At 38.5% G+C, this 15984-nt stretch overlaps 1 protein-coding gene across 1 annotated transcript in view; it reads left to right on the plus strand.

The window, feature by feature from the left end:
• Positions 1–1018: 1018 nt before the first annotated feature.
• The window catches only part of EPRS1 (glutamyl-prolyl-tRNA synthetase 1), a 67714-nt gene continuing 52748 nt past the window's right edge, over positions 1019–15984 (plus strand). Inside the window, exons 1-7 of the mRNA XM_059998217.1 lie at positions 1019–1175; positions 5140–5224; positions 8160–8259; positions 9125–9281; positions 10568–10707; positions 11987–12081; positions 15626–15752. Coding sequence (XP_059854200.1) covers positions 1130–1175; positions 5140–5224; positions 8160–8259; positions 9125–9281; positions 10568–10707; positions 11987–12081; positions 15626–15752 — 750 coding nt within the window. The 5' untranslated portion in view covers positions 1019–1129. The remainder of the gene's footprint in view (positions 1176–5139; positions 5225–8159; positions 8260–9124; positions 9282–10567; positions 10708–11986; positions 12082–15625; positions 15753–15984) is intronic.

The following is a 15984-nucleotide window of genomic DNA, read 5'->3' on the forward strand; positions in this document are numbered from 1 at the left end:
CCCATCCCCAGTGTAAACATGGCTGTTGGTCTACATGCTTCCAGGACTTTTTTTGTGTTTACATACAGTGCCCCCCAACAGTATGATCTCTGGTGGCCTCGGCCTGCAGTGGCTTGAAGCAGGGTTTCGGTTTCCAGCCAGAGATTGAGGTTGGGTCACAGAGCGCCAAATCCTAGCAATTAGACCGGTGGTCAGTGACAAAACCCTGGCCGTTCGGCTTTGCGGAAAAGAATTCCCACAAAGACAGAAAGTAGTGAAACAAGTCAAGTATTTATTAGGAGGAAAAGAGTACAGTATATGTAGATAGACACACGGGAGGACTCTGAGAGAGTCGTGCCCTTGGCGTAGTTTAAATCACTAATGAGGAGCATTTCTTCCGGGTTCCCTTTGGCCAATCATTTTGATTCTCCTGGTTCTGAGTCCATGTTTGGTTTATCTCACGTTCCTCCCATGTGCACACGCATCTCTCAGCCAAGATGGATTCCAGCGAAGAGGCCTGTGGGTAGCTTGGCATCACTCCCCTTTTGACCTCCAAGGAGCTCTCTAGTCGGGAAGGTCTCCTCGACTTCGAGAAAGAGAAATAGGTGGTCTCTTATCTTTTACCTGCGCAGGGCCCAGCCTCCTCTCTTGACTGCCCTGCTATTGGTATTTCGGGGTTTCTGTCCACAGGGAACGAACTCCAATTAATCACCCTGGGGGCGGGGCGCCCATCTATCTCCTGCCTCAAGTATACCACCCGTTTGTGCGTTTTGTTTTGGGCTTCCGGTGAACGCCCATCACACTGCAGAAACCGTCTTACCACTTACTTTTCTCGCTTTACGAACTGTCGAAAAATGTCGTGAGTTTCAGCGTCTCTTCCCCTTCAGCGGCTTGAAACTGCACGTTGGCCCTCGTGACCCTAGATGCCCGGGGCACGGTCGAAGGTCCCCGGAGCAGCTGCCAGACGGCTGCGGCGGGCGGTGATGACGCACTGTGCTGTGCGCCAAGACGCTGGCTGCGGCGCGGGGGAGGGGCGAAGGCTTCCGCAGCGTCAGGCGTGCGCACACGTTGCACCTTCTCGCCCTGGGCGAGTCGGGGGTGTTTTCGGGTGGCAGGGCAGGCGCACTGATAGACCGGCGGAGCAGAGCAGATGGCGACGCTCTGTCTGACTGTGAATTCGGGAGACCCTCCGCTGGGTAAGGGCCCGGGGCCGCCAACCTGTGTGGGTTGCATCAGCCCGGGAGGGTGCGGGGAGGGGAAAGTCGCCGCGCCCAGTCTTGGCGCAGTGACGGTCACGGTCTGGGAGGTTAGGCCTGCCTCTCACCCCCGAAGCGTACACGGGGTAGGCTCCGCGCCCCTCGCCCTATGTCCCTGGCAGGTGGATTTGCTCCTGAAGACGTTTTTCTGGGGCGTGGAGGTAGGCGCTGTGTGAGCCGGGGCAGGGCCACCCGAGGCTCAGCTTCGGACCTTCTCTCCCGGAGGGATGACTCCCAGCTTACTCTCCTCTCCCTTTTAGAAATGATGTCTACTGGAGACCGAGCACCGGACGTAGAAATAACATTTTTAAAACTTGAAATCCCATTACTTCGCTCCCCCTCTTTTAGCGTTTTCCCCTAAATCCACTTATCTTTACCTCCCTTCCTTCGTCCTCAGAAAAGATCTTCAACCCCCTTGACTTAACTTTTCTTTACGTTTCATTGGGTTCAAAGGGAACGAGGAAGATGGTCGTAGAAGCATTTAAAATTTTAACCGAGGTTGCATTTATATTAATTAAAGGTTGAAGGGTGATTGCCGGAACACCCAAGTACACTGCGGACTGATGGGGTTGGTTTACTACACATCCGATGGAGGTAGTAAACGTCAGAGAAAAGGTCGGACTTGTCATCTTCCTGATACATCTTAAATTCGATTTGGAATTGCATTTTCAACGTGGCCAAGGTTACTATGGATAGATAGCTTAGACTTTCTGCTGTTTTTTTTCCATTGCTTTCAGAAATTACACAAAATAATCAGTTTATTGAGCTCATATTTGCTAATGCATTTCTTAACATATGCATGCAAGTACGTTTCTAATGTTTGAGAGGCCTAGACTTTTAGATACAGTTGCCCACATAGGGCTGATGATTACTCAGTACATTCTCATGACAGGGTGTTTAGTGTCTGTTGGAACAAAAAACACAATTTAATAGCAATTTAAAATACTTTAAAAAATGATCTTTTAGCATATTGGTTCAAGTAATTATGGGCTAACCTCACACAAATCACTGAACTCTGAAAGAACTGGGTTTGATTCTGCAGTTGGAAAGCACTGAACAGTGTGACCTCATGGTTAAGGGCAACAACACTTGCTTCTTGGAGACCAGGTCCATCCTGACTGCCACTCACTAGTTGTGGAACCTTGGCAATTCCTTTTTTGGCATCTCCCACTGTTTCCTTGTTTGAGAAACATGGAATAATATCTCCCACATACAGTTGCTTGCCAGAATCAAATGAGACTGCAGGTCAAGTTCCTGACACACTGTAGATACTCAATAAATAGCTGTCGTTTTTACTGATGTAATTTAGAAAATCACCCTGAATATGATAGATCTGTTTCCTTAGTGAATACTGAGAATCACATCTGCCAGTATACTGGAAGTGGGTCTTAAAAACATTTGTTGTCATTATGAACTATAGTCCAATTATAGAATATATGTTTCTATTTGCTTCTCTCCCTCCTTTTTTTTGTTTTTGATTTAATTGTTCCCAATTGTTTAATTCAAATACATTCTGTTTTTAAATAATCAATATAATTAGATGAAACATTCAGAAAAACAGATTGCATTGTGAGAATTTCCCTTATTTTACATGCATGCACCATTTTTTTTAATGTTAAAATAAGTTCACACTTAAAAAGGTATAAGAATAGAACAAAGAACATTTTTTCTCCAGTGCCTTTGGAGAGCATACTGCAGGTAATGATGCTTCAACACCCCAGAATACTCCAGTATACATCTCTCTTAAGTAAGAAAACTATATGACTTCACAGGACCATTAAAATCAGGAAATACACATTGATACAATTCATCCATCTTCGTAGTGCAAGGATCAAAATCTAGGATCATACCTTGCACCTACTCATCACGTCTCCCCAGTTTCTTTCAATCTGGGATGGTTTTTTTAGTCGTTCATAGGTTTAACCTCTCTGGAGATTACAGGCCGCTTACTTAAAGAATGTCCCCTGATCAGGTGTTTCATGGTCCCTCATGACTAGTTTCAGGCTACAGATCTTTGGCAGAAATAGCATAGAAACAATTCGTTGTTCTTCATTGCAGCCCAATAATTGGTACCTGAATTTTTCCCATTACTGATGATCTAATCTTGAGTACTTAAGATGGTGTCTGACAGCTTTCCCCACTGCAGAGTTTTCCGTTTTGCAGTTAACAGGCATTTTGTGTGGAGATGCTCTGGTACCATGTAAACATTTCACTCCCCCATCAAACCTTTACCCACTGGATTCAGCATCCGTTGGTGCTTCCTGCCCAACTTGATTATGATTAAGATGATGCCGGATGGTGACCTTCCATTCTGCCGTTCTTTCCACATGTATTAGTTGGCATTTTTTTGTGAGAAGATCTTTTTCTCGTTTTAAAAAAATTCATAGCAAAATATACTTAATAGGTTATACTCCGAATTATTTTTCATTTTCTGTTTTTAAAGTTAAAAATTTTTATTTTTAAAATTAGTTTTATTGAGTTACAAGTTGCATATAATAAAGTTTGCCAGTTTTAAGTTGTAAATTGATTGACAGATGTGTACAGTGTGTAACCACCAAAATAATGAAATAAAATACTTCCCTCACTTCAGAAAGTTCCCTCATGCCCCTTTGCAGGCAGTCCCCTTCCCCCATCTCTGGCCCTTGATAGTCACTGATCTGCTTTCTGTCACTATTTTTTTCTGCTTTTCCTAGAACTTCATATACATTGAGTCATATGAAACTATTCTTTTGTACATAGGATAGTTCTTTGAGATTCATCTATCTTGTTGCCTGTAATAGGAATTCAGTTTCAAAATTTACTGTATAGGATTCTTTGGTGTTGGTATTCTAAAACTTAGATTATTTACTTTAGTGGTTAAATTGGCTCTATTTGCCAGTGGGAGCCCCTCCAGGCTGACCTCTGTGTCCTTTTGGCGTATCTCTTATCATTCTTTGAGTACTTCTTGCTTTCTAGCACAGTGAAATTTTCCAGGTTTATCTTGTACCTTCCCTACCACAGCCCTGTCTCCAGTGGAGCGTGGTATTTAGAAACCAGTATCTGGTTACCAGTTGTCCATCTTAGATAAATTAAGGATGACGGATTAATGAATATTTAGTAAACTTTATGATGTGTTGAGAGGCACGTATCACTGTTTTAGAATATGAGTTCTGGACTGCCGTAGACCTGCGTTCAAATCCTGACTGCCACATATTAATCAAGGACTTTGGGCTAGTTATTTAACCCCTTCAAGCCTCAGTTTTCTCTTCTATAAAACAGGTGCCTACCTCTTAAGGTTACTACAGAGATTAAAAATGATAATGAGGCTTCCCCGGTGGCGCAGTGGTCGAGAGCCCGCCTGCCGATGCAGGGGACACGGGTTCGTGTCCCGGTCCGGGAGGATCCCACATGCCGCGGAGCGGCTGGGCCCGTGAGCCATGGCTGCTGAGCCTGTGCGTCCGGAGCCTGTGCTCCGCAACGGGAGAGGCCACAACAGTGAGAAGCCCACATACCGCAAATAAATAAAAAAAATGTAAAAAAAAAAAAAAAAAAATGATAATGAATGTAAGGCATTTAGCACAGTCCCCACCACATAGTAATCACTCTAATACTATCAACAATAGCTTTTATACAAGGAACTATTCTAATTTCTTCTTTTCTCCTGAGAGAGGGAAAGATTAATTTCAGTGTCCCTAACTGGACACTGAGTATATTCAAAAGCAGTTGGATTATGCCAGGGAATGGTTTCTGGTTTGTTACTTCTCCAAGACCAGAAGGCCATACTTTGCGTCTACAGACTCTAGGGAAAAATGTTTACTCCTTGCAGGTCTTAATACTGGTTTGTTGACTCATTCTCATTGCTTTATGATTCAGGTTTTAAATACCACATTGTTTATAAAGAGAAATCTTTTCATCTCATTTTTAGGAGCTTTGTTGGCAGTAGAACATGTGAAAGACAACGTCAGCATTTCTGTTGAAGAAGGGAAAGAGAATATTCTTCATGTATCTGAGTAAGTGCTTTTATATCTGGTTTTCAGTACTGAACAGCATTTTTAAAATATTTAGGATTAAATGTTATGCTTGTTTCACTTGCTAACTGGTAAACGGTCCCTAAAAAGAAATACACTTTCTTCCTCATTCTAAAAGAACTATATCCAGAGACATATCTGTCAGCACACTATCTGATCATATATCTAACCTGTCAGAAAGAAACTAGAGATGTACAGAAGGATTTATATATATGGGTTTTTAATTCTGTTGTAATGTATTCTGGTGGAAAATTGGAAGTTTTTAAAATCAGTAATAATAGGAAATAAATTTGGTAAGTCCACAGCATAGAATATTAGGCATCTGTGAAAAAAAGGCTTATGAAGAATTTTTAATGGTGGATATGTTCATAATCTAATGTTAGTAAAAAAGCAAGACATAAATGTAAAATTACATATCTACAAAGAAAAAAATGAGAAGTATACAGCACTTTTAATATTATTTCTTTATGAGTTTTGGAATTGTGGGGTTGTTTTTTTCTTTTTGCTTCTCTGTGTCTTCAAAATTTTCTGTAATGAGCATATACTGTATGTTCTTGATTAAGATGGATTATTTGCATCCCAGGATATAGGGAAGATTGTGTGCCCTCGGACTTATCTCTTTCTTTTGGAACCCACTGAAAAGAATTTAAAAGAACTGGGAAGGGAAACATTATCTTGTTTAACGAAACTAAGGAATAAACACAACATGGTTTCAGGTCCTTTTAAGAATATTTTGCCAGATGGTGGGATTTGGACCACATTGAAAGAGGGTTTCAAGGGTATTCTCAAGCAGGATGCAGAATTCTGAAATGGTTTAAATGGTCTATAATAAACTGACAGAAAGACTTGTATTGGGGAAGGGCAACGTATGCAACGTATACAACGTATGTATGATTGCTCTTCATGTACAATTTTTACTTTTCCGTGGAATTACTGTTGTTTGCTTTGTTCTCTTCTGAAGCCTTTCTGATTCCTATCTTTTCCGTGTGACTTCAGGAAGTTTGCGGACATCTTCCCTTAGGATTCAGTATTTAGAAATTTCACAATAATATGCTTTAGTCTGGATCTATTTTTCATCTGTTCTTCTGGGTGCTTGATTGCTCCCTTTAATGTGGAAACTTAGAAATCCTCTTTTGGGGAATAAGAAAATATTTTCTGTGATCACTTTCCATTTTCTGTTCTTTATGTGGGTGCTGGGATTTGTCCTCTTATTTTCTTAAAGTGTCACCTTCACTCTTCTTTTTTTTTTCATTTTTCCTCACTTTCTGGAGAGTTCTTCAACTTTTTTTATTCTGTTTTTCTATTGAGTTTTTGTTTTTGCTGTTACCTTTTTTGTATCTGAGCTTTCTGTTATTTATTATCTAGATATAGTATCCTGTTCTTATTTTACGATTGCACTGTGTTTTGTTTTGTTTTGTTTTTTTTTTTGCGGTACGCGGGCCTCTCACTGTTGTGGCCTCTCCCTTTGCGGAGTACAGACTCCAGACGCACAGGCTCAGCAGCCATGGCTCACGGGCCCAGCCGCTCTGCGGCATGTGGGATCTTCCCAGACAGGGGCACGAACCCGTGTCCCCTGCATTGGCAGGCGGACTCTCAACCACTCCGCCACTAGGGAAGCCCTGCACTATATTTTTTAATTGCTCAGAGGAAATTTATTCACTTACTTTTAAAGTTTTCTATTCCTTGATTTGTTCAGTTTACATCTGTGTGTTTGTTTTGGTTGCTACCTTTTAAGTTAAAGGCTTTCTTCAGATATTTGGTAACTTCTTATGGTTTTCTTAGATGTTGACTGGGAGAGTAAAGCTATTTACAAGTTCTGAACTCCAAGGTGAGCCTGTCAGTTCTGAGCTTTACTCTGGGGCGATCTGACTGAGCTGCTCATTTGAAGGAACTTCTGGTGTTAGCATCCTTGGTTCTTTTCTTCCTGGGTGGATCAGATTATCTATCCAGAGATGACTTTCAGTCTCCTGTTCGGAAGGTGAAGGAGAGCTGGTGCCAGAATATTTTGGGAGCTGAGGGTGGGAAGAAAACTGAGGATCTCAGCATCCAGTATACGTGTATTCTTTTATTCTCTTTGTTACCTCTATAGCCCAACTTGCACCTGTGCCAGATTTCCCCCATTTGAGAGACCCTCTGTTTTAGTCTTTAGAGAATAAGGCTCCGGTTTTTGCCAGGATTGGGTAAGGGGAGTAGCCAAGCTCTGCAGCATAGGGTTTGGAGCTATCTGTGTTTCTGACTGATTTTTAAGTGGACTTTCAACCAAGCCTCCTTATTTTAGTCCCAATTCACTCTCACTTCCAAGGATACCTGGTTTCATTGATTCGTAAGTCTTTAGAGGATTCTAAAATTTAAATTGGCTTGGTTTTCAGCTTTGTCCACTGTCCAGTTAAGATTCAGTTTTTTCAGGCCTATTAACTCCATCTGCTTTCTAGCTTCTGAAATTTTACTGCTATTGTCTCTTCTCCTTAGTCTCTTTTTCCTTATAGGATCAGTTTTGATGAGGTTTGATCTACCATGTTTACCTGCAAGTTGATAAAACCAGCTTCTTTATGATGGTATATCCTTGGCTTCATTGCCTTGATTTATTTTAAATCACTTTATTCTCGATATCCCAGTTTTCCTATTTTCACCACTGAATAGACATGTAGAAACCAATAGTTTTAGAAAGATAAAACATCATGTAGATAGTCTACTCTGAAGTGAATTATTGGATTTAGCTGAACATCTCAAAACAAATTAGAATTTGATAGAACAGAGTAAAGAACAAATTAGGTCTATTTTTTTACTATACTAGAAAATACATGACATATATTTGTATCTTTTATAAGATTTCTATTTTTACATTTTTCATAAGTCTCATGACTTACTGATTTGCTAGAGCCACAGTAATATTTTATCTCATACTTATATATTCTAGAAATGTGGTATTCACGGATATAAATTCCATACTTCGCTACTTGGCTAGAATTGCAACTACAGCTGGGCTATATGGCTCTAACCTGTTGGAACATACTGAGGTAAGGAATGAACGTTTCCTTGGGTGTGTTTTATTTTGTTTTGATTTAGGCTTTGGCTCTTTTGCGAACTTCATTTTATTGTTGGCTTATGGACTATTACTCTATTTAAGGATATTAACAGAGTGTTAATCAGAGATCAAGTTAAGGAATTCTCATCTGTTTTTATTTTCAGAAAAAAAGTCTTAGCTCCTAAGTTTGCACTTTCAAACCCATACCAGCTGTTGGGTCATTTAGTGCTGTCTTCCTCTTCCTGGATTCCTAGAATTTCATAGCTGGATGTGACTGCAAAGGTCATCTTATGCTCTTATGCAGCTTTCTTACCTGGCAGATGAGGCAGCAGTTCTTGAAAAGTTACAAGGGCCCAGGGTCACAAACATTTTCCTTTTTAAGTATATACCTTATTAGCTATAGCAGTAGTAGATTAACTTTCAATACGGCACTGTAGATGCCTTTTTTTCCCCTGTTTGTATTCAGCTCTAACTTTCCTAAATCTTACAAAATTCAGAATACAAAGAATAGTTTCCAAGTATTTACTTTTAAATTCCGCAAGTGGATGAATCTGTTTGGCTGGGTGCTGTCTGTTGCATTCGGTCAGGCTCGTTACTCCTTCCTGCTTCCAGTTCTCATATTTTCCTTTTTCTTCCCTGAAGTGCCTCTTCACACCCCTGCAAAAAAAAAAAAAAAAAAGAAAACAGAGAAAAATAACCATATGTGTTTAAGTGCCAGTTTAGATCCCAGGCAATTACAGTTAAATCCATGTAATGGTAAATTCTGTAATTGAGATGAGACAGGCATGGTTCTAACTGAGGTTGTTTGTTTGCTTGTTTGTTTAACTCTAAACCCTGGGATGCATTTCTTTTCACAGATTGATCACTGGTTGGAGTTTAGTGCTACAAAATTGTCTTCATGTGATTTGTTTACTTCTGCAATCAACGAACTCAGTCACTGCCTATCTCTGAGAACATACTTAGTTGGAAACTCCTTGAGCTTAGCAGATTTATGTGTTTGGGCCACCCTAAAAGGTATCAGTAATTCTTCTTGAAGAATTTCTATTTTAATTATTTAATATTTTGCTGGATAAGAGGTACATATATTTCTACGTATATGAGCATCTATCTACCTCATGGCAGTCACTTAGGACTTTCTCACAAAGGAACGACCTCCCTGGCTATTTTATTCCTCTCCGGTTACAGGAATTCCCCATCCTCTGCTGTCCCTGGAGGTTGGCCCCATCTTGCCACTGCAGCTCCTCTCTTGCCTTTGGAGCTGGCCTTGTTCCTCATCCCATTTATGTCAGCACCTTTCCTGTCTCAGCCATTACTTAACTCCAGTTACTGTTGTTTCTGGTTGTTCAGTATGTGTGTGGGGGCCGGGGTGAGCTGGAGTTGTTTCTCTGGGAGGTCACTTTTTCCATCTTCTATGAGTAGTCAGAATATGGGATTGATGAGAGACACAAAGGGGGCTTGAATTTTGTTAGTTTATTTAAAAAACAAAACCCTGCAGCAAATATGCCAAAATGTTTTATCATTCTTTAAATCTGGGTTATGTGAGCGTTTTTAAAATTTCTTTAATATACTCTGTACCTTTTTTTTGGGCCACGCCCCGCGGTTTGCAGGATCTTAGTTCCCTGACCAGGGATACTGAACCTGCGCCCTCGGCCGTGAAAACATGGAGTCCTAACCACTGGGCCACCAGAGAACTCCCTCTCTGTACTTTTTTTTGTGGCTTAACCTTTTCTCCAAATTAAATTAAATTGTTATAACAATAACCAATGTAAAATGAAGGACTTTCCTAGCTAGAACTTTTCATCTGTAGGTTTATGACATTTTGGTCTTTTGATTTTTGAGTTAATGTTCATAAAAGGAAGATAATATCTTATGGAGGTAGCTTTGTGATGCTAAAGAATTACGTAAACTTTCCTTCAGTACCATTTTTGATATTACAACTGAAGAAAAGAGCTACTTCTTGATCTTGATTTTTATTTTGTTCTCTAGTGGATCCACTTAAAGCTTTTCCTCAATTATGAAATGTAGCATTGGCCTTGTAGTGGGTGTGTGGCAGCAGTGAGGGCAGGATTTAGGATTCACTCTAGTGAACTGAAATGAAAAAATACTTTAAATTAATTTTTGTGAATTCTTAAAATATGTTGAAGTATTAGAAATCACTTCCATGTGTACCCAGATTTTTAAAATTGCATTATAGAAGCACAGCTTTAAGCCATCTCATTTACTTAAATTAACCACGACTGGAACTTTGCTTTTGAATTTGCAGATATGTTGAATGGTTTTAAAATTATGTTTGCTAATAGGAAATGCTGCATGGCAGGAACAGTTGGAACAGAACAAAGCTCCAGTTCATGTAAAACGCTGGTTTGGTTTTCTTGAAGCCCAGCAGGCCTTCCAGTCAGTAGGTACCAAGTGGAATGTTTCAACAAGCAAAGCTAAAGTGGTAAGCCTTTAACATTTTTTTTAATGCTCACATCTTGTCTGCCTGAGATCTTAGATCTGAAAAGAAAATTATGTTCATAGTTTGGTTGTTTTTTTTTTTTTCCCCTAATCAATTAAAAAGGATCTTCTTGGAAGAATTTGTCATTGTTGAGTCTTGGCTTGCCTTTAACTGCTTGCCTACGTTAAGCCTTAATCTTCATAATTATATTTCTAGATGATTATGATCATCTAGTGTGCGTCCCTTAGGAAATCCAAAGTCCAAGTAACTAAAATTATTTTATAACTATACCATCTTTTCTTCCTCCCAGATTTTCTATTCTCTGGGTTTTGAACCATTGTGACCTTTGAGTCCTGGGGTTCTGTAGAGCCTTTTTGTTGATTCTGTAGGAAGATGTGACACTGAATACCGTAGAAAAAGGCCTTCCCCCCAGTTAGCGTCGCTCTACTTTGATCTGTTTACATATTACAGAGAATATGTTTACATATTTACATATTACAAATTTTACTCCGATGCAGTACAATTTGAAAACTGTTGTCTGCTTGGGTAAAGACACCACAGTCACCTCAGTTGTTCTGAGAAAGTATTCACCACTTTCACCTCTAACTGGTCAACAAGTTCCATTATTATTTCTTGTATCTATAGATTTGTTTTCTCTCTCCACTGCTGTTGATTTTTATTGAGACCTCATTACCCCCAGTTTGTTTTAAGACCATAATCTCATCACTGAACTTCCTTTTTTTTTTTGGTCTCTTCTTTTTTCTCGTTGAGACTTTGCACTGTACTGGGTATAGTTTTAGAAAATACAGATAAGTAATTCCATACCCCTGAGGATTCCCCATTGCCAGAAACATAAAAGTCAACCTTATAAAGGCCTTCATGTTTTGGACTTAATCGACTGTCAGCGTCTTGCCTACCCACTCAACATGCATTCCTAACATTGCACTGCTTTTCCCTGACTTTGAGTCTTACCTGTGCTGTTATTCCTTTTCTTAGAATGACTGCCCTGGTATACTCTCCATCTGATACATTTGCATTTATTTTTCAAGGTGCAGCTTGGTTCTTGCCTCCTTTTAAGCATTTTCCTGATGATCCTAAATGCTGTTGGTTAACTTCAGCTGATTTTGAATCTTCAAGTGCAGGGACAGTATTCTAGCCAGTTTTTTCTCATAACCATGCTTGGTGCATAGTGGGTACTGAGTAAGTATTTGTTGAATGAATTTATTTTTTAAGCATTTAACCATGTAACTATTTTTGTTGTTGTTGTTGTTCTGCTTTTCAGGTACCTGAGAAAAAGCAAGATGTTGGGAAATTTGTTGAGCTTCCAGGTGCTGAGATGGGAAAGGTTACTGTCAGATTTCCTCCAGAGGCTAGTGGGTAAGAAAATATAACTTATAATTGGATACATTTAGTGGAAAAGCTTTAAGACAGTTATCAAATACTTTAAAAATCAATAGGTTGATATACAGAAGGAAATAAGTAAGATTTTAATTGTGGGAGTTAAAATTCTAAACATCTTAATAGTTTTAAAATTATTGATAGTTAATTTATAAAAAGTTTGTAGTTTTTGCTTATTAAAGCAATAGGAAAAATAACATTTTAATTTTATTCCAGGCAGAATTTTAATTGTAAATAGAAAAACATCCATTAATAGAAAGGCTTAAGTTTTATTTACATTTTGAGATTTTGGGGGTATCTTTTAATAAGGGTTTGTATTTGTACCCTGAGCAATCCTTTCAGTTAGCAGAAGAAGTTATGGTAGACGTATTTTAAGTTATTTTTTTTCCCAGATAAAGTAAGTGGAGTCCTGAAAAGCCCATTCCTATTCATTTGTTTCCACTATTAGTAGGTTTCAAAACGCTTTTCACTCTTGGCAGCCATAGAAAATAATAATATATGACTAGCTTGTTAGGGAAAAGGACTGCTCTGGCTGGAGCCACCGGCATGGGTCTGCCTGGGTCCTTGCCCAGCATTCCCCAAGGCTGAGGGCAGTCTCTGCCTTTGCACATGTCAGTCTCTGTGACTCATGCTGGACGAACTTTGTAAAAGAACCCTTCCAGTGATGCTAATATAATAAAATGCCTTTTGTTAAAGCAGTTAGCCTCAGGAACTTAGCCATTGGGAAAGTATTGTGTCATATTTTACACATGAGATGGTTTTTTTCCCCCAAATTTTGTTTAATTTCAGATTTTGTATTCTATAGCCAAATTCTTACCCATCTGTGATAAATGGAGTATGTAGACAGTAGGAAGTGGCAGATAAGGAAACAATTTTATTTTAGCCGTCTTAATATAGTTCTTCACAAGCTATTTTATAAGTGCCATTAACAGCAAGCCAGTTTTAGAATTCCACATTTTCTCTCTGCTTTTCTAAGTTTGCCGATTTAGGTGGTGAAATAAAGGACAGGTAGAAGGAGATGAAGGGGAAATAACGGTTCTGGGAAATACACAGACTGAATCATTAAATGATTGATTGATAGCTAAGTGGAGTCAGTCATAAATAATACTTATTTTACATAGTTTAATTCCCTCAGATATCCTGGGTCCCTACCACCCAATATTCTGCTCTTGTGTTCTTGGTGTGAGAGGTCATGGTTGTTCTGTTGGGTAGTGACTTTAATGGTTTGATAAAAGCTAGTTTTTTAGCCATGGCTGTTTATAGCTATGCCATTTGAACATTTGTCCCTTTTGAATCTTTTTATATTTTCTGTCACTCTCACTTCTTGGAATAGTGAGCTCCTCATATTTATTATTTACTGTATAAAATATGTGTATTTGTTGTGAGTTATGTCATTTCAGTCCAACAGTTGAATACAGCTTTGGAATTTGGAATATAAGTCAGTGTTCAGGTTTAAAAACATACATAATTTTGATCATATCTCCTTATACTGCAAAACAAGTCTTCTATAATTGGTTTTTTAATCATTTTTTTTCCTGTGTCTTTCATGAAGGCCAGAAGGCTTGAATTTTGCCTTTTATTCGTATTCATAGCTAACACATAGATAGCACCTGTTATGTGCAGGTACTTACCAAGCACTTTACGTGTAGTAACTTGTTTAATCCTGTCAGCCCTGTGAAGAAGGCACTGTTATTATCTCGTTTTCCAAATGGTTTCAGAAACTGATTCATACAACGTTTTAGCAACTTGCCAAATCCAAACCTACGCTGTCTGGCTCTAGAATCCATATGACTGAAAATTATGTGCCTATGTCTGTTTTGTGTGGGAAAAGCCCAATATAGCATCAGTACTAACTAATGCAGCATGGAACATATTTTTCTTTAGCTCTCCTGATGTAGTTGTCTCTTGAGCCAGTTATTTTACTTATCTTGTGAATATTTTATAGTCCTGTTAGCTTTTCTGAGGTTTAGAATTGTTAGAATTGCACACATTATTTTAGATTCAGAGATAGTATCTTTAAGTGTAATAGTTTGATTTCATCACACCTCTTAAGGGTAATTCCTGTATGTAAAGCACATTAACTGTCAATTAGTAGGTAGTCAGTGATTATTAGTCTTCTTTTTTCTCTTCTTAACATGTTATTGGGTGTAACACTTTCAGTGAAAAGTGCACAAAGTATTTCTGTTTCGTTTTCAGAACTCACAGTCCTTTGTTTTACTTTTAATAAACCTTAAATTTTAGAGTAGTTTTAGATTTATAGGAATATTGCAGGAAAAAAAAGAAACCCCAAAAGTTACCTTGTACCTGTACCCAGTTTTCCCTAATGTTAACTAACATCTTACATTACTATGGTACCTTTGTCACAATTAATGAACCAATATTGATATACCTAAACTCCATACTTTTTTGGATTTCATTAGTTCTTCCCTAATGTCCTTTTTCTCTTCCAGGATCTCATCTGGGATGTTACTTATGGTGCTTTATTTTATGCAGAAAGTTTTGAATAACCCTAAATGCATTGCATTGTACTTGTCTGCATTAACCTATGCATATAAACTCTTTAAAATTGAATCATTGACCTAGAATGCTGTGTGACTATCTAAAGAAATAGACTGATTTTAGAAATGATATAAAGCCATATCATTGTACTTTTCCCTCCCGGAGCTCTTGATATCAACTGAGATCAGAGGTGTGCATGAAACCAGGTGACTGTAGAGCAGTGCAACTGTGGCTGCTGTTATTGATGAAAAGTGTATTTTCAACAATAGTGGTTCAGGATATTGCTTTTTACCCACTTCATTGATAGAGGAGGATGTTGATATGTAATAATATTAACAGTGCCTCTGATTTATTTTATTCTATGTAATGGTCAGCTGCCCATAGAACAGAATAGTGTTTTCATAGGTTGTGATCTGTGGAATATTGGTACTGGATGAGACCTTCAGGATCATTTAGTTAAAATCTTTTCATTTTGGCTTCTGAGAAAACTAAAGACTAGAGAAGTAAAGTGCTTTCTTGTGGCTTTCTAATTCTCATGTGCTCTTTTATTTGTCACAGTCACAGTGGCATCCTCAGAGGTGCTTCTGTCTTGTTTGCAATGGATGGGCTGCCAGTTCTCAGTAGCATCTGGTCTTAGTAAAGATCCGCTATTGTGTAGCATTGCAAACAGTTTTGGAAGCAGTTTTCCTCTAACTAAATTACCTTTCATTCCTCAGTTAAAAAAAAAAAAAAAAAAGGAAAATAGAGATTAGCCTTAAGGTTGTAATGTTTGTAAATAACTTATTCCTTTGTGAGAGTTTACATATGAAATTGTTTCTTATGATTATTTTATAAATGTTGTAGTCTTTTTTTCTTCCTCAGGGGCAGATTTTCTATTACAGTACTTCTTGTTAGCAAATAAAATAAGACTTGGAATACCAACTAGAAGGATTTCTGTTTAGTTCTCATCTCCTCGAAAAGGTTAAGTTTAAGTATTTAGTTAAAACATGTTAATGAGTTTCTTTGTAAAATGTTTTTGTTTTAGTTACTTACACATTGGGCATGCGAAAGCTGCTCTTCTGAACCAGCACTACCAGGTTAACTTTAAAGGGAAACTGATCATGAGATTTGATGACACAAATCCTGAAAAAGAAAAGGAAGATTTTGAGAAGGTAATTGGTGTAGTGATGACCCTTTGTCAGTAAAGTTGATTAAAATTAGAGGGTGACCTGGTACCTTCATGGTATGAAAATTTAAGTTTGTTCTCATAGCTGCTTCTTTTGCTCATCTCTATATTCTTTGCCTGAGACCTAAGCCAAGAATTGTTGAGCTCCCATACCAAAAAACGTCAGTTTATTTTTTTCCTCCTCAAGCTGTTGTAGAATTTACTTAAGTGTTACATTT

The sequence above is a fragment of the Delphinus delphis genome, chromosome 1, assembly GCF_949987515.2.
Source record: "Delphinus delphis chromosome 1, mDelDel1.2, whole genome shotgun sequence".
Classification (NCBI taxonomy): Eukaryota; Metazoa; Chordata; class Mammalia; order Artiodactyla; family Delphinidae; genus Delphinus; species Delphinus delphis.